Here is a 24,440-nt window from a genome sequence, read left to right on the forward strand (position 1 = left end):
GGGCGGGAAGGGCGGGGCGCGGATCACGTGACCGGCGGGGGCGGTGCTGCCGGGGCGGCCGCCGCCGCGGAGATCGTTAGCTGAGGGGCGGGGGAGGCGGTTGTTCTCCTCGCGGGGTCTGCCGGCAGCAGCATGCAGAACGTCATCAACACGGTGAAGGGGAAGGCACTGGAGGTGGCCGAGTACCTCACCCCCGTGCTCAAGGTGCCGGTCCGCGCGGGAGCCTGGCGGGGGAGGGGGGGTGAAGTGAGGGGACGCGCGCTCCCTGAGCTGTTGACGCCGTTAAGGGTGGGGGGGACATGCCCGCCCCTTCGCGGCGAGGCGTCCGTGGAGCCGCTGGGGTCGCGAGTTGTGGCCCCGGCCTCCTCCCGGGGGTGTCACCTGCAGTGCGGCCGCTGCTCGTTCGCTGGCGGCTCCTTACGGCCGCTCCCGCTTGCCTGTGCCTGCCTCTGCATGGAGTGAGGGACGCCCACCCGCTCGCCCCAGGGGTCGCTCCCGCCGCCTTCCTGGAAGCCGCCCGGCGCCAGCGGCTTCCCTCGTCGCCTGGGCCGGAGGAACTCTGTCGCTGCGGTGGCTTTACGCAACCGGCCGAGGGTCTCTGAGGGCGCGGTGCTCTCTCACGCCTCCCCGGAGGAGGTGCGCTGTCAAGGGTGGGGGGTCTGTGCTGATGCAGCCTTGTGGAGGCAAAGCCTTCGGCCCTCATCGTGCACCGGGATGGAGGGAAGCTGAATTGGAGCTCACATCTCATTAGGGATGGGAGCATTCACCTGGGAGTTGCAGGCCTTCGAAGACCGAGTTGCAGGTCCTACAGCTTGAGGAATAACTTATTTGTTGCTGTTTTCTATTAAAGTGGCTAAACTTTAACTAATTGTGTCAGCAGGAATAGAAATCCAAAGGTGCTCATGTATTGATAGGCTTAAGCCTGGTTTCAGGAATGGTTATTTTGGGTAAGAGTGCAGCTTCTTCAGCTCACACAGAAAAACCTCGTGTCTCCATAATGTGAATGGGTCTAAAGTTATGTACCATAATTATTTCTGTATCAGCATTACTATATTAGTACAAGCCTTTATGCACTAAAGTAACTGCAAATAGTAGAAATGGACTGCGTGGTTCTTGAGAGTGAATTGTAGCAGTCTGCTTGTAAAGGTGGTCAGCACATCTTATAATTCCTGTTATTGCTTATATAGGTAGAAATAAATTGTGGTTTTCTGCAGTTGTTGGACTTCATCCCATCTGCTGTCTCCTATTACAAATACTTTTCTATGTAAAACTCAGCTTTGTATGTGAATGCTTAACTTGTCAGCGGTTCTTTCGCTACTGATTTTCACATTTTTCAATGTTTTTGAAAAAATACTTCTATTGTAATTGTCTATGACAGCAACCTCTCTACCTGTGGTTTTATGATATGACCTATATGCCTTATAGTTTGCAGGTTAGACCTTTAGGCAGACAGCAGTGATACTCAATTATTAATTGAACTTGTCCCTCTGATATATAGTATGCTCTTGCCTGGATAGTGGACCTTTCTAGAGTTGCCAACCAACGTGACATATATGGGCTGCAGTGAAGTTGTGACATAGAACAGGGAAGTGACTTGTTTACCATAGTATAGTTGCTGTTGCACAGCTGGTGTAATAGTGGAGGAATTCCTGTGCCCAGATGTGCTATTGGGAGGAGGCAGGAGTTGAACCTCCCACAAATGGGAGGTGATAATATTAAGCGTATGTGTTCCTTTTACAAGGGATTGAAATAAATGCTCCAAATTGGTAACTTTAGAAAGAAACTAGACCTATTTTTCTCAGTAGCTTACATACCACAATGTACAGAATGAACTATTTACCCTAAGGGAACAGAGAATGGATATTTTACATGTGTTTCTGGAATTACTTAAGGAAAACAAGTTTGTGCATGTTGTCTGCTGCTTATAGTTCATTGTTAGGTTAAATAGTAAGTTGTCTCCACTGTTCTGTTGCATAATGTGTTATTGAGAATTCTTAGTTTCACAGCAATCCAAATTGCTAAATTAGCGTTGTTTGAGTTTCTTTAATTTCTGTTAACTAGCATATAGTGATGTTACGGTGTTTGTACAATTGCTGTTTCGCTTATCTTAATATTGTTCTTAAATGTCTCTTCTTTAGAAATGGGGCAGAAAGGAAGTAATCAGTATTGTATGCAACAGGTGTGCCCATTTCATTTTACATAGCATAGGTGATAGCATGCACCAGGGTGAAGCATCAAGAATAACTAAGTTAAGCAGTGGCTGGTTGTCTTCAATGCTTTCCTAATGATTGAATAGAGTGAAGCTGTAGCCAAAAGTGAGGTGCTTTTCAGTTGCTGCTTTTAGTCTTGATAGGAAAAAAAAAAATCATGAGTTCTTTAGGGCAGGAAGTTATTCAGTAATTAATGATGAAAAAACTTGAAAAGTGAGCTGTGCCATGGTTGAAATTGTATTCTTTTTCAAAAGCCATTCTTAGGTAGCTCTAATGCTGGGGAGCAGTAGGTTTTCCTGGTGCTTGAGGTTTTTTGGGGGGGAACCAAAACAAAAACACCCCAAAAAACAAAGACAGAAGTCTGAAACAAAATACATTTATTCTAGATTTAAGTATGCTAAAAGTGTTGTATCCTTAAACTTCATAGATGTCATCTTTAATGCAAAAGTTCTGCATTTCTCCATGCAGAACTAAATCATGTTACTGTTTGCCATCTATTCTCTCCTACATAAAAAAATTACAATATAAGTAAGTCAAAACTGTTTCCATGGGGTGCATGATGAAGGCACAGAAATGGGTACCAAAAAAGTTAGTAACTAAGCCTTTCTACATAACTTTTTCTACCACAGGGAGAAGTCAGTTTGGTCATTCATTTCATGATCTTTCTTAACTGCAAAGCCTCATATTGATGCATTGCAGTACTCTTCAGTGCCTAGAATAGTCCCAAAGTCCTGACTGTGAGAATCACTGATTCCAACTGTTTTTCTGTCTCTTAATATCCCTGGCACTCAGTACTACATTTGCCAGTTTCTTCATTATTGATATAATTGTCTGTAGCAAAAAAATTACTTCATATATGTGATCTTTTTTCATAGTACCCCATATCCTGCAAAAAGTAATTTTGTTAGGCCTTATGTTACAGGATATGTAATTAAGCTGCCTATCAGCCCTGACAGAGGTTGCCTCCAAGCTGATTCGCAGATCTCTGTGGACAGAGCTAGTTCCAAGATAAAAGTAGAGCAGATGTTTGTTTTACCAGTAAAGTGCAGTACTTTGATTTGTCAGCAGTTCTCAAAATTTCTAAACTTTCTTTATTGCAGGAGTCCAAGTTTAAAGAAACTGGAGTAATTACACCTGAAGAAGTAAGTATTTAGAAACTTTGAAATATATTTTGAAAATAGTGATAGATTTTACTCAAAATTACCACATTCACCACGTTCATGTCTTTGCTAACTAATTACTGCTTCTTGAAACAATTTCCACTAAGTGGAAGTTCTAAATGGCCTTTTTACTCTACAGATGAAATAGAGCAACAGAATTCCTTTTGAGATGACATTTGACATCTGAATGTTGGATGCTTTTTCCGCTGTTGTGTCATGAAAAGCTTGTAAGAAAGCTCGTGGTGGATCAACAGCCCCATTTGTTATGGGAGTTCAGGACTAAAACAGGAATATATTGATTTCAAAGGTCTTTCCCGTAAGCAACTCAGAGGGGAACTTGTATCTTGGGAACAGCCTTTGCTTACCTCACTTTTGGTTCCTTCCAAGGCTCTGGCTAAATCTTTACATATACTTGTCCACACCAAGTATCCAGTGATTATTTCCCCCCTCCCCTCTATGGGCTACTTCAGGCTGGTTGTATTTTGGATTGCTGCCAAGCAGTTGTAGTTTTTTTAAGGAGTATGCTGCAAAGAGAAACAAACAGGATTTTTTCTAGAATAGTAAACCCAGTGATTGTGTAGTGCTATTTTGACTTCCCCGTTCTGCTTTTTCTCATATTAAAGTGCTACTGTTCTGAAAATACATTATTTTTACAGAGGTATAAGAAAACAATGTTAAAACTGTTAGGTAGAATGAAAGAAAAATGAGACAGAATGCACAAATGTGAAGATGAGATGGAAAAAGATGGAACAAATGGTGACTGATGTATGTAGATAATGTGGACAGAATTATTTTTGCTAACATTGGTACCTAGCATTTTTCTGCTGCATTGCATGGCAAGCAAGCACTCGTGCTTTCTGTGATCCAGAAGAGTACCGCTCAGAAAAACAGGCTTAGCAACATGGTATTCTGCTGTTCTGATAACCATACATATATGTGTGTATATAAATGTTTATACATTACATAATATATTTATAATCTATATTATATGTAAACACGTATAACAGAGAAAGTCTAGACAAATATTCTATTAGTGCTTAATCCTTTCTTGATCTATGGGAGAAAACCTTGCAGTAGTACTGAAAGAAAAGGTACTTTCTATAGAATGTAGCAAGAACCACACTATGTTACATTAAACAATTTGCAGCGTTTAAACACCAGTAAGAATGCGAATAGTGTGTATTCTTTGCATCAAGTTAGATGCTGATAGGATGAATAAATTGGATCCTTCAAAGCAATAGCCACAGGAAACAATTATACAGCAAGATTGATTTTGTTGTTGTTGTTGTTGTTAAATTTAGATGAGACTGGATCATGGATCTGCTGATTGTCCCTTTGACAGTCTTTCCTCTTCCCTCATGATTTTGGTCTTTATATAGTAATGATTGCTAAAGAAGGATTGAAGTCATCTATAATGATGCTAGGATGTTATCTTTGAATGACTTTGGATTCCTTTGGTGATGAATCTCAATTCAACAGTATTTTAGTCCAAGACGATGGCTGTTTTGTAGACTTTGTGGGGTTCCTGTGGCTTGCCTCTAAGGATGAATCAATTAGTGATAAAGGCTAAAGATGACTCATCAATCAAACTCAACACCTACTCCCTCTTCTCATATATCTGTGAACTTGATTTAATTGCAACAAATTCTTGCCTGTCATCAGTTCTCACTAGTTAATACTTTAGAAAGATAACACCTGTCTTAACTTTATATGTAAGTACAGGCAAACTTTAAAAAAATCATTCTCTCCAGGAGTAGAAATAAGATGTCGTCCTAAAATCGATCTTTTGCCACTTTTGCAATACTGAATCAGGTATGAGATAGCGTTAGTGCTTGAGGAATAGAAAGTGAAGCCAGCTAGATTAATTATGCTGCCTAAGCTGAAGAAAATGCAAATGAAATTTCAAGTATTGTTTTAGGTTTTTGCATCGATTAGACCCACAAAGAACACTTTAAAATTGTTTCATCTTTAATAATATATTTTAACATTGGTGACACAAACAGTGTTCCAGTTCCTTGAACAGAGAATTTTACGTAATTCTGGAGTTTCATGTGTTATTGATTTTTATGTAAAGGCTTATGAGCTTTAAAATTTCCATGTCTACTGGGAGGGATTGTTGTTTTCTTTAAAATGAAGATTTCACTTTCACTAGAGACTTTTGTTGGGAAATAAGTGAAAGAAAGGATTTTTGCAGAGATTAAATCTGTTAATCCATATGCAGTGCTTGTTGTGGTGTTTTCCACTACGCTGATATGCCTCGCTTTGGAGGACATTGTGAGAAAATGGCTGACACGCTGCAAGCCTGTTGTGTCAAGCTACAACTTCCGGTCAGCTAGGAAGTATGTTGTTATAAATGGACACTTTAAGATAAGAAAGCAACTGTAGCAATAGGTGTGCACCTCATTTTCAAAAGTAGCTGCTGCAAAGACCACGCAATTCCCTCTTCTTAAATGCAGGATTGCCTTCCTCAAGTTATGTGTACAAAAAATACGCCCAGTGGGTTAGACTTTGGGTGAATTTTGAGCTTGTACACAAGTGTAGTCTGAGTTTTCCAATATCGCTTTGAAATAGTGATGTGATTTTTATAAAAGCCTTTCTTTCTGATACTAAGAACAAATAGAGTGGAGATTTTTAAAAGCTATTTCTTCAAAACAAAGTTATGCATAAGGGTTTTTTTAATGTACTAAATACTTGGTCAACCATATTTAGTTAACATCAGAGGTGAACTATCATAGTAATGGTCTGTTGCAGTTCTCTCACTGGTTCAGTGAATTGATGTCAGCCTCACTTTTGTTCTTGCTGCAAAATTGTTCTGGACACTGATAGATAATTAAAATTATTTTTTTTACATTAAGCTCTTCATTGTCTTTCTAAAACTTTGAAGAGTGGAAAATAAGTTTCTTCATCACAAAGTAAACAATGTTACTGGGTCTAGGAAACTTTTTTTGCTTGTTACGACTGGTAGGTAATACCACAGCTTTTCAAACTTTATCTGAATTTGCTATTGTGCTTAGTATGCATTTCCTTCAGGTGAAGTTGATTTAGTCATTGAATTTTCATGGTTAGCTGAGAAATGGAGTTAAAAGAAAGCATTAAACTGTTATAAGCAGTTATTAGTTAATATCAAAGGGATGTGCAACTGAAATATTAATGTTGAGAAAAATTGGAGATTGTTTTCTTATGCTATATTTAACAGGACTTGATTTTTTTTCCTGCCTTAACAGTTTGTTGCAGCTGGAGATCACTTAGTTCACCACTGTCCTACTTGGCAATGGTAAGTAAAATCAAAAGAACTATGAAAGGCTAGCATCCCAATCTGTGCTTCAATGTGTTTCCATTGGATACAACTATACAGTTGTCCCATTTCAGAATAGTACATGGACTCTTGCAGTAGAACTGCTGGTTTTATGATGAAGCTATCTTTTTAAGTCAGGCAGGACTTATGGCTCTGTGTAGCTGAGATTTGTTTTGGGATTGTTTTGTTTTGTTTTCATAAGGCTATAGAGCAAATAAGCTAGTATATACTGTGAATGCTTTCAGTGCTTAGTTGCAGTAGCAGTATGTCTCCCTGAGCTCGTCTTAGTATTGGTGATTGAAAAAGCAAAGGCCGTGTCCAACTGGAATTACTAAGAACTAGTTGCAATCGGTGTATTTTAGACAAGCATTTGTTAATTACATTTGTTCAAGTTGGCCCACATTAGATCACTTTGTGCAGTGCTTGCCCTCAGAAATCACTTACATTTCATGCACAATAAGGGTGCAAATAAGGTGCTTCCTTATGTTTTACTGGTGTCTTGCATTATAAAACTAATCACTTAGTTCCTAGATGGGCAATTTCTGTGCGGTTGGTATCATCAAGGTTCTTGGCTCTATACTGGGATGTGAAGAGCTGAAGGAGGAATTACGTTGCTTGAATCATCATTTCTTGCCTTTTTACTGTCTCCTTAAGAGAAAACATGATATTGAGTATGGCCTATGTGCCAATGGTTTGGAACAGGCTATTTAAGATGTTAGACTCTTATTCCAAACCAAAAACCTCTGAAGGTGAAAGCAAATGCTTGAGTAATGTGAGCTTGGCAAAGATTACTCGAGCTCTGGTGACTATGGGCAGTGTTTATATTTGTAGAGGTCTATTTCTTGCTTTTTCTGAAGTTGCTTTCTACAAACATTTGGGACTATGTTGTTGCTGATCCTAGAAAATTTCATACAGACTAGATTGTTTTGTCAACCTGTCTTTGCTTGGCCATCTCAAAGTAAAAGTTGTTTTTGAAACAGAAAATAGTTTTGATCCAAGACTCCATAGTTTAAGGGTGGCCATCCTTTTTGAGCCCATACCTATGTCAAAGTCTTTGTATAGACAAAAGTAAAGTCATAGCAAACAGATTCTGAGAATAGGTCAAGAGGAGTATATAAAATGTTCCTGCTATAAATTGAAAATAGACAGGTTCTTTTGTTTGCAAGTCATCAAATTCTCAACCTTTTATGGTGCACTTCATTTTACAGGGCTTCAGGAGAAGAACTAAAAGTCAAGGCTTATCTGCCAACAGACAAACAGTTTTTGGTAACTAAAAATGGTAAGGCTGAAGTTTAATATAAGTTTTCTTAGGATTGATAGCATGGTTAACTGTGCTATCAACTCTACTGATTGTCTGTGTTGACAGGGGAAGCAAATATCTTGCACTTTGGATTTGCAAGATTAAAAAAGTTTTTCCTGTGTATCTAAAATCTTTTCCTTAGACCAGTTGTTAGTAGGGCTTTATACTAGTAACGCAGCTTGGTTTGCTGAAGTAGAAATGAAGCTTAATCATTATAAACCTCCTTTTCTGCCTTTCCTTTCTCCCATCCTTCAGCTCATATTCAATGTCTAAAAGGAAAATATGTTTATTTTCCTCTTTCTTTTGGAAAATTTGGGCAATTGAATTGTTCCCAAAATGTCTTTCATGGTGACACTGATACTTCTAGTTCAGATACATAACTAATGTCATTATCCCTTTCAATAAGTATAATTTAAAATACAATTTTAAATCAAATTTTGATCAGGTTCACGTTGTGTATATGTAATACTATCTTAATGGGTAAGAAAGCTAACATATTGGCACAAACATGGGGAAATAATTTTCTTGAAAGATCTTGTATGAAAATGTCAAAGATAATGCCATTAGATAAACCTTCAGTACTAAGAACAGCCTGAGGAGATTTTTACCTGCACGGGGTTGTATTTTATGCTTTGATTTCACTTCCTGGTTTATGGAGTCTTGCAGCTTGCTGTCATGGATAAATGTTTATAGTGGTGTTGGACAGACTTTCCCAAGATAGTCTTGATGGCTGGATGGCCAAGTGATCTACTTTATTTCTCTTCCCCCCCCCCCACTTCCACATTGCTCTGAACCTTCTAGATCGCATTTCAAAATAATGTGTTTGCTGCTGATGGTGACACACTGGCCTACCACCCAAGTAAAAGTTGTGGGCTATGGGTGAGGCCAGGAGCCATCCTGCAGACCTCATTTTGGAAGTTTTTAAAGGACTTCTCTTCGCTGTGACTTTCATACCCCTCTTCTCCCTTTCTGAAAGGTCTAAGAGCAATTTACAAATGCTGCACTTCATGCAGCAGTTGTTTTTTCCACATTAGAAAAGGAGTGGGTTTTACTTTTTGTTTGTGATATTGGAGAATGTCTGGTTTGCCTTAATCAGATATACATTCTTTGACTATTTTCTGAAAACTTCCTATAAATCTGTACTTGAATGGCTCTGTAATGCATATGACCGAAGTTATTCTAAATAACACATTAATTCTAACCTCTTCTAAACTTCTAGATGTTAATATATAATTAAACATAGTTAATATATCACATAAATAGCTGATACAAACTTTTAGCAGAATTCTAAAGACAAATCAGTTCAGTAAACTGATGCTAATCCAGGCAAAGTTGTACTTGCACTAAAAGTTGTTTAGCAATGTGAAGAAAACTAATAGGTTGTCTCCAGTTGTTAGCAAATGGATAGGCAGACTAAGGAGACGTGAGAAGTTAATTCTTTTCTAATCCTTAGGAGTTTGGATGAAAGTGCTCTAATGGGTAGCAGAAGAATGAACTTTTAAGGCCGCTGCAAGCGTTGTGCTGTACGTGAAATAAAATGTGGTACAGCACATCAACGTGTTTTTTTAAGTTCATGCTTTTGCATTTGAAATATAGCTTTAGGCTTCCTTAAATAAGGATATATGAGAGGCTACCGTGTTTCAGAAGGCCTTGTAGAATAATTTCTTGCTCCAATCGGGTTTTGTATAGGAATGGCTGCATTCATTTTGTTTTGCAATTTTTTGCAGTGCCTTGCTACAAAAGGTGTAAGCAGATGGAGTACTCAGATGAGCAGGAAGCAATTATAGAAGAAGATGATGGTGACGGGGGATGGGTAGACACTTTTCACAATGCAGGTATTCAAAGTCTTGCTTCAGACTTTGTGTTTGATAATCTGAAAGATTTTCAGTTTCCACTCTTAGAAAGTAAAATCTTTCTTGTATGTAGACGGCTGTGTTCTAGTATCTAATCTGGAAGAAATAAGTTATGTTGCCAACTACTCACTTGCTTGGTATATGACTGCTCACGTGTTTAACTGTATGCCTGTATATGCCTGAAACAGGATACTTATTAGAGGTGTTGATAATAAATTATTTCATTATTCTCTTATTAAAGTTCTAGGAAGTTATTGGAAAAAAATGAGCTGTGTAGTAGCTCATTCCTTAGTAAGGAGATCCTGTGAAGAGAATGCTGGTTTAAATTATTTGTTTGAAGACTATGCAAATTTCTCTTTTAACGGGATTGAAAGTGAAGCACGTTGAGATCTTTACCTTGATGTGCTAACCTCATCTGACTTAATTATTTTGGTGTTTCCCATTCTGTTGAATTGTTGGATTGAGCTGTAAGGGGGAATCATTAGAAAATAGCTATTATCTTAGTATCTGAGGTCACTGTGTGTGTGGGGGGTGTACTAAAAAGAAAGCAAGTGTTGTTAAATAGAGAGGAGTGTGGGAGATGATCTTTTTTTACACTAAGTCCTTAGATAAGCTGTGTTTATAGAGAAATCTAAAAATTATTGCTTCCGTGAATCCATCTCATTAGCCTTCCTAGCACAGCCTCTTAGAAACCCTTCTGCTCTTTTCTAAGAATTGGCAATTTTATTAGTCTGTTTCTTTGTGTTCTATCATGAGTTAATAAAATTCTGTCTTTCAATGATGTTTCCTCCACCATTTCCAAACCTAGAAGGTATTTCACTCAGTTCTTACTTTCTTTGATGTAAATTTTTTGCTGTAACGTGGAAGAAGTTATCTGACCAAATAGTTCAGCCAGACTGGGCAGAAGAGGGGTGGGAGAAGATGCCTTTTGTTTCTATAGATGTACATTTTTCATCACCGGTTATTCTTAAATGTATTGCAGTTCCTAATTGAACACCCCACAGTAAAGAAATTGTTTGACATAGCTGTGTCATATCCTTGAATTAAGGATGTGTTCTCCATCCCTGCTGTGGATAGATTCCTCTGCCAGGATTTGGGCACCACGGTCTAGTAGCACAGCTGTAAGACTGACTAGACCTGGCCAGGTCTCCAAATGCTGTCAAAGGAGATAAAATCTGTTTCCACCCATCTGTATAGATGTGCTTTATAACACCACTCTTTCTGGTAGGAAAATCATATGTAAATGCTCCCACAGCCACCAGAAATGCTTTGTTTCCAAGCAGCATTCAACTGGCATTCCTTTTCTTTAACCAGTTGAGGTCATTCATATATTTCTGCTGAGCAGTGACTTGATTCCAGGTTAATTCTCCATAATGATGTAACTTATTTTCAGCTGAAGAGTTAATTAGATAGATTTACTGTGTCAAAGCAGAATCTTGTCATGTATCTCAGAGTACTGGGTGACAGCTGCAGTAAAATGAGAAAGCTAATGTGGAGGAATCCAAGAGTTGATACTAGTGTGATTTGGGGTGGTTTTTTACCCCCTGTCCTCTCAGTTAAAAGCGTTGAGTGTTCTGCTACGTTATTGCTTTGTCATGAACACCTTGCTTTCAAGATGCTCAGAAATATTCATAAATGCATGCATTGCTCATGAAGTTCAGTTCTATTATTGTGACATGAATGCCTATCCTGAACTCATTTTTATGCAAAAACTCCTTAAAATAAAAATCCAAATTACTTTGCAGTGGTCCATCAACAAAATTTGTACGATGTGCAAGAGCTTGCTCCGTGTTACTGGTATGGCTAGTTTATGGATGTGCAGCACCAAGCATGCTACCAATGCCAAATAAACAGCCTTTCAAATATCAAAATTGTTGTGAGATGTAAATTGGAAAGATCATATGCTGCTTTCTGAGGTCTCTGCAACCTCTTTCTATAGTATTCTGTAACAAAGAAACAAGCTGCTTTAATGCAAATTTCTTGTTCAATTAACAGGTATAGTGGGTGCAACAGAAGCAGTTAAGGAGATCACGCTAGACAGTAAGGTACTTGTTTCTGAATTTTCCTCTTGCTTTATTACAGGACCTAAAGATAATAGAAGTCTTACCTGCAGCAATCTAGTACTGCCTGTGAAAGATTAAAATATACTTTTTTTACTAGATGTGTTGCAGATATACTTTGACCTTCAGAGCCCGTGATACCAGTCTAAGCATGTGTGTCTCCTTATTACTATGTGTTTAGTGAGGCAGTGTTCTCTTTGGAATGTCTGTAGCCAGTGTGCTCTTGTGCCAGGCTTCTACAAACTGAAAATTAAATTCTGTAGCGATGCTGCACCATTGTGTCTCAAGAAACTAATGTTTGGAGATTCAGTGTGAAGACATTTTTATACGGAAAAATACTGTAGTGTTGTAAAGCATTTCTTCATAATCAGTAACTACTGCGAGCAGAGTTTTAACACATTTGGTCCTGTTTGACAGGCTTGTGCCCTCAAGTTTAGAAGTACTAAAACTGTTAAAAAGTATATGTCTTACAAAGTCATCAGTTTCTGCATGTATTTCAAAAGTCACTCTGCAGCAAGAGCCAGATCTGAAACTTAAGTCCTCAGGAAACTGAGAACAGTTGGAAATGTTTGAAATGGGAATGTGTTAGCTACAATGTTTAAGAAATGTGGAGAAAGTCACAGACGCACAAGATGCTTTTAAAGATGAGTTGGTTGCTAAAGTGGAGTTCTGTCTGTGCGCTATAAGAGTTTGTTAAATCACCCAAGCACAAATCTTTGGATTTTAAAAATAAGGGGAAATAGAATGGGCTGCTGCATGCTACCTCACAATGTAAACAGCTCACAATGCTATTGATATGATGAACAGTGAAGTACATGTATTTCAAGTGGGACGGTGCTGAACATAGTAAAATACTGCTTTTTAACAAGTCAGTAACATAAGGGTGGAAAAAACACTATGGAATACCTAAAGGTGATCGCTGTTTCTACCAAACGCAATACTTGCAGAATGTTGTTGTGATTCATAACTGCTCTCGTGTTATGACTGATTACACTTCTAATACATTGTATGTAGAAAAACTTGCTTGTCGTACAGGATATCATTTTTTGGACCACACATCCAATCCAGAAGGACAACTCTTTTTCTGCTAATGTCCTGTTTGACAAAACACTTCACAACTTGGTTTCTTACTGTTTGTTTTCTTTCAATGAGGAAACCAGTCACCTGATGCTTACAATTAGAGCAGCTTCTAATTCTAAACATTATTTGGAGTATTCTCCTTAAAGTCTTTATGAAACCTGCGTAAATTGAGACCTTCCCGTCCTGATTTTTTTCTGGGCTTGTCTGTTGGGTTCAAATGCTATCCATAGGCCCACAATGCCCAAAAGAAAAAGTTGGCGGAGAGCTTCTGCCATATTCATTTCTGTTGGACTGTGCTTCCTCAGACAATATCAAAATATGATCTTTTTGAGAGTCTCTTGTGTTTTAAAAACAGTTATGGAACTGTTGCACAGTTGGCTGTGGGTTAGATCATACAAAATATTAACCTGCATGTTTAGTCATAGCTGGTTAGTCATCGCCTTTCATTTGAGATAATTTTTTTTTTTTTGGAAAGGGAAATATCGGCTGTTTAACACCATGCTTATTCTTTGCTTAGGAATTATTCCAGATTACAAAGTAAAAGGAGAACTTTTTAGTGGATTTTTAATGTCATACTAGGGGTTTGAAACTAAGTTTGGTTAATAAGCAAATATTTGAATTCAGTATAGTCTTTCTAAATATTGCAGAAATTATTTTTCTGGTTTGCTGTATGTATTGACTGGACTTACACCTTAAAATTGCTGGTGCTGTTAGGCTGTGTAGATGCAGCAGTCTTTAAAGCAGTGTTTTCAATTTAACTTCTAAAGGATAATATAAAAATACCAGAACGTTCAGCATCTTGTGAAGATGATGATGAGGAAGATGAAGGAGAAGCTGCAGACATGGAAGGTATTTCCTGAAATTGGGTGCGACATGCTTTATTTCAGACCTTTAACTAAAGCAGTATGCTCTAAGAAAACACTACTCTTTCCTTCCATGAAATGCATGCTGAAAAATTCAGCAGGCATATGCTCTTTATCATCTTTTGTGTGGTCTTATTGATGCATATTTACTCTAACTGGTGTGCTGAAACCTGCATGAATGTTAGTGACTGGGAAATTAATTTGATTAGCAGAGCACATCCAAGCAAGCAAAAATTAGGGATTTAGCACAGCTTCCCTCCTGCTTCATACCCATACCTAACCTCATCATGTACTTACTGTAGTATTGGTCAAACTTGTATTAAAAAATTTATAGTCTGATTTGGGGATTGGGAAGTCTACTGGAATAAAACATCTTTAGATATATGTAGATTTGTTTTAATGGAATTGTCTTTGAATGAGAAATATAACTAGCTACAAGCTGAACACAGAATTTTATGGGTCTTCTTTTCAGAGTATGAAGAAAGTGGGCTATTGGAGACAGATGATGTGAGTGACCAGTTCTCTGTCTTGTCTGTTACAATGCCTATCACTAGTATGAGCACAAGCAAAGTGAAAATAATAACAAATGGCTGACATAAAAAGCTTGTTAGAGCAGTGGGATTACTGAGCCTGGTTTCTTATGCATTTGCCTTTTGCCAATCTACTGCAGTGACCTTAACTCTTAGGTCCTCAGAGATTTGGATCACAGTAATTTTGTGGGTTTTGCTGATCCCTTTCACACTGCTTACACACAGTGCTGCATTCACAAGAGGTAAAAAAATGCAGTGCTTGTTCTTGAGGCTTACATGTGGAGAATGAGTGGCTTATAGGTTCAATAACTTACACTGATGTACCAGACTGTCATGAGAGAAAACAGAGGGCATCATTATTTGTGGCACTTTGCTAAGGTCTTCATGAAACCTGCATAAACTCAGACCTCTGCCTTCTGAATTTCATTGGTGGTGTCTGCTGGGTTCAAAAGTTACTGGTGAAAGAAGGGGGGGGAATGAGACAATGCAGTCACGTGCTTCCTTAAGAAATAGGACCTTTTTTTAAAAAGTAAAATCCCCACCAAAAATAAAACCGAAAACCACTTGGTGGGGAGAGAAATTGGTACTCCTAAAATAAAAGATAAAAAACAAACCCTAAAAGCCTATTTTTTTTTAATGTTCACTTAAGAACTTTAATTTCAGTTTTACAGCTTTGCGTAACTACTTAGGATAGGAAAGGAAGGAACCCAAACAAGGCTATACTAATGTTGTCATTTTTACCTTGAACCAGGCAACGCTTGACACAAGACAGATTGTAGAAGCTAACAAAGCTAAAGCTGATGTTGGAGGGGAAGATGCTATTCTACAGACTAGAACTTATGACCTCTACATCACATATGACAAATATTACCAAACACCAAGGCTCTGGTTATTTGGATATGATGAGGTATAGCGATGTTGGTTTGTTTTTTTTTTCCCCCAACTTCTGTGAAATTAGACTCACTGTGTCAAATAGGAAGGCTATTTTGTTGCTACTTGCTTATTCACAGTAGAAATTTAAAGGAAAGTGTGAGAAAACCATTGTACAGTCAGGGTTGCAGACAGAACTTCTGGTACTTTCTGGAAGTAGGAACAATTTCACTGAAAATTGTACTTGGTAACCAAGCACATTTGGAAGAAAGAAAATTATGTCATCTGAGTTGGTTAGCTCTGTAGAGCTAGTAATAACCTCAGTAAACTTAGTTAAGCAGGTATGTGTATTCTCGATCTTCAGAAGGAGAGGATTAGATAAACAGCTCTTCTTTAATTGACTATGTTTCTTGAGTTAAAGTTGGTATGGGCTTATGACTCAAATACCTAGATGGGAACCTAAATGGTTCTCAAATATATTGACTTTAACATTCACCTAGTGGATTAAAAACAAAAATTTGTGCAGTACTATTTCTAGACCATATGGATTTTAACACACTCAGTTCTTTCACTGTACCTTCAGAACTGCTCTATATCAGATGCTTATAATTCACGGTGCTTCATCGGTTAATGATGTTAGAATTGTTGAGAAGGAGCAAAAGATTCTTTGTTAGTAATGCTTTTGTTCTCATGTTCCTTTTTCCTATATAGCAACGTCAGCCTTTAACAGTAGAGCATATGTATGAAGATATTAGTCAAGATCACGTCAAGAAAACAGTGACCATTGAAAACCATCCTCATCTTCCTCCACCTCCCATGTGCTCAGTTCATCCATGCAGGTAAGTCTGTTTCTGGTCTGATTCAGCCTGCAGACACCAGGCACTTCACTGGTCTTGTTAAGGATTTGGTTCAGGTTTTCTGGATATATTTCCACAGTTGACTGTCATAGTGGTCTGTTAGCTTCTGAGGGAGTATGAAAGGAAGATATCAGCAATTCTTTGAAGTCATCCCAGTGCTCACTGCCACAAGTGTATTCAGCAGTTAGAGCTGTTTTCTGTCTACTAGGCTTGCTTTTCCTCCACTTCCCTACAGACTCCAGAAGATGGCAGGCTACTAGAAAGTATAGGAGAACTTTCTTTTATAGAGTTCATCTGCTGCTTTTTTGGGAGGGTAAGAGTATAATGTATACTTTAGGAGCAGAAAATGCTATCTGAATGTGAAATAACTCTCTCATTTTGTAGTAACTACCTTCTGCTCACCCACAAGTCTTTGAAATTTTACACTGATAAATAGAGGTCCTCCAATTGCCACACTGAAATATTGGTTGAACACAAATGCAAAACACTTTTCTGCTGCATTTTCTACATTTCTTAGCCAAGATATAGGGAGCCTGTAGTTTGACAAGCTGCACAGATTTTTTTTCTATGTCTTCAGAAGGTGCCTTTCATCTTAGATGTAGGCCCTAACGTCCTTTTAGGTGTCTTAGTGATACAGAGCCAATATCTTAAACAGCGTAACTCCTCAGCTTCTTGATAGTGTGAAGCTCTTAAAGATAAGAGACACCCTTTGTAGTCTTGCATATGTTTTAAAAAAATGTCCTAAAGAAACACTTCTGGGATCCATGGCACTAGCTGAGGTGTGAGATAATCAGCTTGTTGTAGACAAGCTTGTGGTAGGTTTTGCAGACTCGAATCATTCTTGTTTCTGATTTAGGAATTATTTGATCTTAAGATTAGCTTTGAGAAGGGCATACCATTCTTTAGAGAGAGAGAGAGCGAGCAAGGAAACTGCATGAAGTAGTTCATGGCTACTTTTGATCTTATTTTGATGACGTATATTTATGGGCTTTGTAAATCTGTATCTCGTGTTTCTTCCAGTTCATAGTTCTTTAACTACTACTTTGCAACAGTCTTGCTTTCACCAAGCACTCAGGCTTATATCTGGATAATATTGAGTGGAGAAGCCATTGTACAACTGGGAAATAGCTTTTTCCCCAGTTTAGCTGTCTTGTAGAAAATGAAGTGATAATGTTTATTGTTGGTCTTTAAATCCTCAGGTTTAATTCTACACTAACACAACAGACCTGTGAAAATGTCAGTCTCGGTGCTCAAGAGTTGTACAGGAAGTGGAACTTAGAAGTGTTAGGAAAAGAATAAAAAATAGAACAGAAAACAGCATAAAGCCTCTATTAATCTGTGGGACCACCCACACGTTGAATACTGCAGTGCAGCTCTGGTCATCTGTTCTGTAGCCTGTGAGATGAAGGAAGACCAAAAATGGAAAAGATGCGGAGGGGGCTGTCTGGCATAACTGAGATTATGAAGCTCTTTCCCATAATAAATGATTGAATAACCTGGGACCAGTTATGATTTCACTGACCTTCATCATGAATGGCACAGAAGTAGTAATAGGTGTTTGTTTCTTTCCGATAGCAAAACTGGTGGCATTGAATGCTACTCACTGCTGGCACATTCAAAGTCAGAAAAAGGATTAAACTCTGCATACAGCACCTAATTAAACTAAATCATTGATTTAAGCAATGTGATGTTAATGAAAGAAAAAATTGTCAAGAGTTGTTAAAAGTGAAGTTATTAGAATGCTCTTGAATTAGAAAGTCCCTGGGTTGCATACTGCTGGAAACTAGTAGTACTTTAGGGGAAGCATTACTATGCACTTGCTCTGGCCTCTTTCTTGAGCACGTACTATAAGATAGTAAGCAGGATGAGGTAGACCTTTGTTTGATCCAACAAGGTTTTCTTGTACTTTATATGAACGTATCAGTCTTAATATGTCAACCTCTTAGTGACTTTGTCTTACTGTTTGCCGTCTTCAGGGTTTTGGACAAAAAAAATGGATGCAGCTTTTTGTGCAACTAGTGTGTTGGTTTTCTTGAAGGAGTGTCAGGTGAGATGAATGAAGGCAAGGTTTAACAGACTGACTAGGAAGAAGATTAGTAGAAGAAAAGGAGGAAAAAAAAAAAGCCTGAAAACAAGGCTTAATTTAGTGATTGCTGGAAGCCCAAAATAAATTGGTTGGGAAGAAGGTTGTGTTGATGGATGCAGGCTGGGAGGGCACTCTGAGAAGAAACAAAGATGACTAGCTATTTGGGCATGACAGCCCTCACTGACTAGGTAGACCTGTGGGGTTTATACCGGGCTGTGGCTGCAATGTAATCTGCTTAATTTTGCAAACACCTTTGCAGAGTAAGAAGCAATTTAACGCTAGTCTGTGAATTTGGATTGAGTCCTCATGGATGAGAGCTCTGTGTGCGTGTTTTCACTTCTTCCTCTGGGGCCAGTGAAGTGCCAGTGCCTTTGTTATGTAATCCACATCTACGCTTGAAGAAATGGTTTGCATCATGACACTTGTTCCAATTAGTCTTTTAAGCTTGAAAGAGATGATTGATATTGCAGTGAGATAGATGTGTCAGTCATCTTAAATGTGGAGGAAACTGTCTAGTCCTTCCCAAAAAGCAATCTAGTTGACTGGCAACTGCTTTACATCAGAAAGTTCGAAAAGGTCATCTTGAGACTGCGAAGAAAGAGGCTAGCAGCATATCTAAAATGCTGTTTTAAGCATGTTCTCTTACTCTCCAAGGTGAGCTATTCTGTTTTATTAAATTGGTAAGGCTAACAGCTAAGAAGGTCTGAGCTTGAGGTGAAAAATAATAGCTTAAAAATGTTTATTCTTAATTAAGCTAGGAAGTACCAGTGTTTAGCTAGCTCTGCTGCTGTTACTTTCCCCGCATGTTACAAGAATTGTGTAATGTAGGATATCTGGATGATCCTAAACTTACTTGGCTGTTTGTTGTGACGTGTATATTCCTTTGTCATGCGTCAGAGAAAGGAAAGAAACAGCCTGCTGTCAGCTGCTTGAGATAGCTTCTATTTTGAGTAGTTAGTTGAAACTGTTCATCTTGCAGCTCTGCTGTGAGTTGTATTTCTTGTCAGCATTTTTACAGTACTGGGAGGAACACAGTCAACTTCCTCATTAATTGCTACAAACTAGTTTAATCAAAATTGTCAGCTTTTTTATGTGGGTGTTATGAAGGGACTATCAAACTAGTTAAAGTGTGTTTAGTAGTTACAATTAAATCTGAATTATTGCACTAATTCCAAGGGCTTGTTTTGTCTCCATTTCAGAATAAATGGTGATAGGCTTCTGAACTCTTTTCCTGTCTTAGGTACTCTAAATATCTGCAGGGAAGTGACTAGAGGCAATTGCAAGGATCAAGGGATTGTAGATCTCAGTTAACTGACTATTGTGGATTCTGAATGCCCACATTTGTGGGTTTTTCCACACCTATCTCATTGTATGTGAGCAGTAACAGACAGTGAATCAAATTAATAGGTAATTATTTTTTTTCTTGAAAGTACACTGTTCTAAAAAGTCTTGCACTTTACCCTCTGTTAAGAAAACTGATGGTTGTTGTCCACCACACTGAAAGCCCTGTGGAAGGTCTTTTATCTCTATGAACTTCAAGAGGTGCGAATAAGCCATTTCTGGTGTTGGGGTTTTTTTCCCCATATGTCAGGAAGGCTGTTATTTTTTACTCTTACTTTCTAATAGTATATATTTCCCTTCCAGCTGATACTCAGCCAATGTCAGTATGTCAGCTGTGCTGAATTCCAATGCAAAGTTAATAACAAAAATTTTGACTGACAGCTTTGTCAATTGCAAAGCCTGAGAGGGATTCTTCAGCTGGAGAGGGAACATTCCTGATAAGAGCATAAAGGGTCATCTAATCAATCTAAGAAATCAGCTTCTTTCAACTTATTTTTAACCCCTTTAGTGTATGGTCTTAACTCTCTATCTCAATTTATTTTCAATAGGGACAGCAGTACTTCTGACTTGGAATATGAATAATGACTCATTTATATTGAACCATCTCAAGAGCTGGTTGATATACTGGAAAGTAAATTAGGTGATTTTAGTAGATGTTTTAAATGTCTGATCTATTTGATAGCTCAAGTGATCTACAAACAGGTCCTGGAACAAGCATTGGTGAGCACGTAGTGTATTTAGTCATCTTGAGTTAGGAGTTATTTCTGGGGACTTTTATTCAGAAGTAAAAAAAAAAAAAAGTAATAGATTGAGATTTCTAAATAGCAGGATATTTTAGATTGTTTCTCCCAAAGTTGTCTTATTTCTTTCCATTGGGGGGTATACATACTTCATATTAATTCCTCAAAATTTTCTTATAGCAGGAAACTGAAAACAGGAAACAAACTTTTGAAAGTGTATAAAGCACCTGCAAAGCTTTTCATGAGTAGCTGTAGGACAGTGAGAATGACCATTACTGTGGCCATTATGAAATTCCGGATATCTAACTAGTCCTTAGAAAACAGAAAAGAACAAATGTCATTAAGATGTATGAAGTTGAGCCAGTATCCTGTTAAAGACTTCTAATAGCTGTAGGGTGACCTGTATTCTGTGGCTGTACAAAAAATAGTCCACCATTATGGACGAGGTCAAAGCTTAAGTTTTAACAGCAGCCAAGTTCCTACCTAGAAGCAACTGGCCTTGGCACCCAGACAGCGTGTGTTCTGCAGAGGAATCACGAGGATCCAGAATTGGAATCAACTATGAGGGTTAGCTGACTTGCAAAGACCAGCAGCACAGTGAATAACAAATGCTGACCTTTAGTATTTCTCCAGACTTGCATGTTCCTGTTTACAATGTGTCTTGGTAACTTTGCAACAGCTTCCTTCCTTGTGTTTGCAGTCACTGGCAGCATGATTAACTTTGGAGGTAACTACTAAATGCTAGTTACTGGTCAGCTATTTAGATTTGCATAAGGCTATCAAAGCATGGTCAGAAAGTTATGCAAACTCTGCTTTCCACTCTTCGTGTTCTCAGTGGGCACATAGGTTTTTTCAGGACAGGTATTTTAAACTACTGCTGTTAACTAGATTGCAGTGTTGTATAGCCCTATATGACCTCACTGATTGCCTACAGAATCATGAATTTAAAGCAGACTTGAAGTATAGGTAGAAGTAAGATGAGTTAATACAACTTGAGTTTGTGTTAAAAATAAAACATCAATTAACCATACAGTAGTCTTCCCCTCTGATTTGGTATGTTCTTCATCTCCTGGTTTATGGGGTATAAGAACTATCCTGAACATTACTTCTGAATTGTAACTGGTCATGAAAAGACTTCAAGTCTTCATCATTGGAGATACTCAAGACAAGACCAGACAAGGTCCTGAGCAATCTGTTCTGGTTTACTGCTCATGGAGCAAGGAGGGTTGGACTAGATGATCAGTCTCTTCCAACCTTAGCTATTCTGTGATTCCATGTTATATTCCCAGGATCACCTTTGTACATAAATGTTTGTGTGGTTCATAGTAGGTCTTGCATGTCACTGATGAATTAATGTCAAAACAGTAGCCCAAGGAAATGTTTGTCCTCCCCTGTAGTGCTTTACAATAACAGTCACGGGAGAGCAGCTGGCTTAGAAACTGTTGATCTGCCATAGAACCCAAGTTAGTGGCAGAGAAAGTTTCCATACACTAAGTCAGTCTCAGAGCAACTGTTCTGAATTTATGCAGGGTTAGTTTAGCCTGCCTTTCCTAGGAAACTGTGAATTGTTTAAGTGTTTGATACCTCTGAAGTTCTACAAATTTAAGAGTGTGGCAGAGGCAGCTAAAAAAGTTGCAGCAATTTCTAGGCATCATCTTCAGGGGTCATCTGGGAACTTGTGGTGGCTAGCTGCTGGTGAGGATTACCTTCTGGGCACTTACCTGGTGGCTTCTTTGGCATCTGGCAATTAAAAATTACACTAGTGACAAGCAATATGTATTGACTCAGGCTACATTGTAGCATAGAACATCTTTCTCTTCTCTTGTGAAAATAAGGAGCTGGCAAATAATGTTACATTCATCGATTAATATTAAACTTTCAGTTATTGTTGGGATTTTTTTTCCGTAGTAAACTGAAAGTTTCCTCTTCCTGCTTCTGAAGCTAACAGTCCAAAACTATTTAATTTGCACAAAACCTAATCTTACTGAGATGAAAAGGGAGTTACTTTTTCTTTAAAGTATTTTCACTGTTTCTGGTCTGTTTTTCAGGCATGCAGAAGTGATGAAGAAAATAATCGAGACTGTTGCAGAAGGTGGGGGAGAACTTGGAGTTCACATGTATCCTTTTTCTTTACTACACGGTATTCTTAGAGATTTGTTGCAGCATAAAGAGCTGTTATCTCAAGGTTCTTAAACTAGAATGCAATTGTGTGTGAAAGCAGTAAACAACTGTTTGTGGTAGCACTTCCTAGAGTTCTGGAATGAGCTGCTTTGTGCAAACAAATGCTGTTAATCATTTGGGGGGAGGGTACTGTAGGTAGCTGTGGGTATAAAACTGAGATCCCAGTGTAGGGAGATGGTGTGCGAGGTTCATAGACTCTGGCCAGAGTGTAATCACTTGTCTTGGTACAGCAGCTTCTGTATTAGACTTGTATCTTGGATTTATTTCTGAAAGACGTAGAGGTCCCCTTATTCTCTGCTCTGCATGTGAGCAGTATCTTGTTAAAACATTTAGTTGACAAAAAAGCAATGGAAATTACTGAAACAGTTTTGAACATCAGTATCAATTAGAGTTTTCTTTTAGCAAGGTGACTGATCTTAGTTATGCTTTGTAGTAATTCATACTATGCTTTCTGACTGAAGTAACCTCCACGTTGGAAGCAAAACATGTCCTTTCAAAATAGTGTTCTGACTGCTTTTGCTGCTATGAGGGAAGCAAGGGGGGATTACTGAGCAGCTGTAGGCCCTGAATCAGTAAAATTCTTGTCACTGTATGAGTTGAGACTTGCTCAATTTGTGTAGCAAGCAACTGAAACTGAACTGGAAAGTAACTTTTCTGGCAAGGTAGTTCAAGTCTTCTACTCCTCAATAGTTAGAAACAGCTTATTTTCAAGATTTTGATTATTCTTTTTGCTATTGTTAAACAGATTGAGGGGTTTTCAACAGGCAATTTCTTCCCTCATTATCATGTAGTTTGTGTTTGTCAAGAAATGGTCCATGAGACTGACATGCCAAAATATTAGGTTTTACTTATATCCAGCACCAATGTAACTTAGTTGTCAGTTGAAAGTAGTGATTTGTTTTAATTTTTCAGTTCACTGTCTGCCTCAGTCCCAGGTGGAGAGACACTTTAGTTTATAATTATCCAATATAGTTCAGATTTGGGCCTAACATGCATTTGAAGGTGATATACACAAGGGAGATGAGGAAGGTCTTATCTACAAAGGCAGACTTCTCAGTTTAGCAAAGCTAATCTCTACTTTCTCTCATCAACAGGAAGGAGCTCTTTCAAAGGATAGTTCAGAACAGGAACTTATTTGGCTTTTTCTGAGCCACTGAAATGCTGAGGAGGAGCCTGCTTTCCCTGCAACTACAGGAAAGTAGCTAGGGATTAGCCTTACTAGGTGCAATTCACCTTGGCATTTGTTAATAACAAATATTAAGTATGTAAATGGGATTGTAAATGTTTGTGTGGTGTTTGTAAGATTTATTGAAAATAGCTCCCGGTTCCCTGCTTTAACTTATAACAGAAAGATCTGTATGTTTGGGTGAGCATCAGATGTCATTACTAGAGTTCTGCTGTATTAATTTCCCAGTCCCTGTCTAATTGCTGGGTATCATTTTCCTATTAGCAAGAAATACTGTTGAGCAGACTACTGAATGTGACTTCTGCTTTGTTTTACAGGATTTCTAGCTATTGCACATTTTCCTTAACAAGAAACTCAGGTACCTTCTTATTTTCTTGAAATTTGTACAGGCAGTCATTCCAACGATAGAATATGACTACACGAGGCACTTTACAATGTAACTAAAATCAGAGATGTCCTCCTCTAATTATCAAATCTTTTTTTAAATAACCCATCCATGTGACTTATACAACGTTATACACAATTTCTGTAACTAACCTTTTATCAAGTTGATGCGTTAAAATAAAATGTTCCATTACCAGCCTTTTTAATAAAAATCTTTGCGTGTAATATAAATAAATCACTTTCATTCCTATACAGACACTGCACTAAGAGGTGGGATTTTTTTCTCTGTAATTCCTTCCATTTCCTTTCAACAGAAGACTATTTTTGTCTATATTGGAAGCTAAAATCCACTTTCCGAGTAGAAGCCTAAAGCTTTTGGCTTCATTGCTGATTCCTGAAAATGTGAAAATTTTTATTATTTTTTTTCCTCCCATTTAAATTCAC

At 38.2% G+C, this 24,440-nt stretch overlaps 1 protein-coding gene across 3 annotated transcripts; it reads left to right on the top strand.

Moving 5' to 3' along the window:
* The first annotated feature begins 25 nt into the window (after nucleotides 1-25).
* On the top strand, nucleotides 26-24,231 carry ATG3 (autophagy related 3). Of its 3 annotated transcripts, none has more exons than XM_054814833.1 (12): nucleotides 26-204; nucleotides 3,311-3,352; nucleotides 6,595-6,644; nucleotides 7,874-7,944; nucleotides 9,693-9,800; nucleotides 11,814-11,863; nucleotides 13,726-13,807; nucleotides 14,294-14,328; nucleotides 15,103-15,258; nucleotides 15,933-16,060; nucleotides 22,294-22,362; nucleotides 23,971-24,231. In XM_054814833.1, the coding sequence occupies exons 1-12, from the start codon at nucleotides 133-135 to the stop codon at nucleotides 24,050-24,052; spliced, it is 945 nt and encodes a 314-aa protein (XP_054670808.1). In that variant the 5' UTR covers nucleotides 26-132; the 3' UTR covers nucleotides 24,053-24,231. The 3 variants fall into 3 exon arrangements, with proteins under 3 accessions (XP_054670808.1, XP_054670819.1, XP_054670829.1); XM_054814844.1 differs by lacking the exon at nucleotides 23,971-24,231 and adding an exon at nucleotides 23,521-23,970 and having other exon boundaries at nucleotides 40-204; nucleotides 22,294-22,385; XM_054814854.1 differs by lacking the exon at nucleotides 15,103-15,258 and having other exon boundaries at nucleotides 40-204.
* Nucleotides 24,232-24,440: the final 209 nt, after the last annotated feature.

This window comes from Grus americana, chromosome 1, assembly GCF_028858705.1.
Source record: "Grus americana isolate bGruAme1 chromosome 1, bGruAme1.mat, whole genome shotgun sequence".
Lineage (NCBI taxonomy): Eukaryota > Metazoa > Chordata > Aves > Gruiformes > Gruidae > Grus > Grus americana.

Bases quoted from the DNA above. Each gene is read 5' to 3' on its own strand.
- ATG3 (XM_054814833.1), top strand. From the start codon at position 133: ATGCAGAACGTCATCAACACGGTGAAGGGGAAGGCACTGGAGGTGGCC. The intron at 9,801-11,813 runs GTATTCAAAGTC...TTCAATTAACAG, and splicing joins AGACACTTTTCACAATGCAG to GTATAGTGGGTGCAACAGAA. The intron at 22,363-23,970 runs GTATCCTTTTTC...CAAGAAACTCAG, and splicing joins GGAGAACTTGGAGTTCACAT to GTACCTTCTTATTTTCTTGA.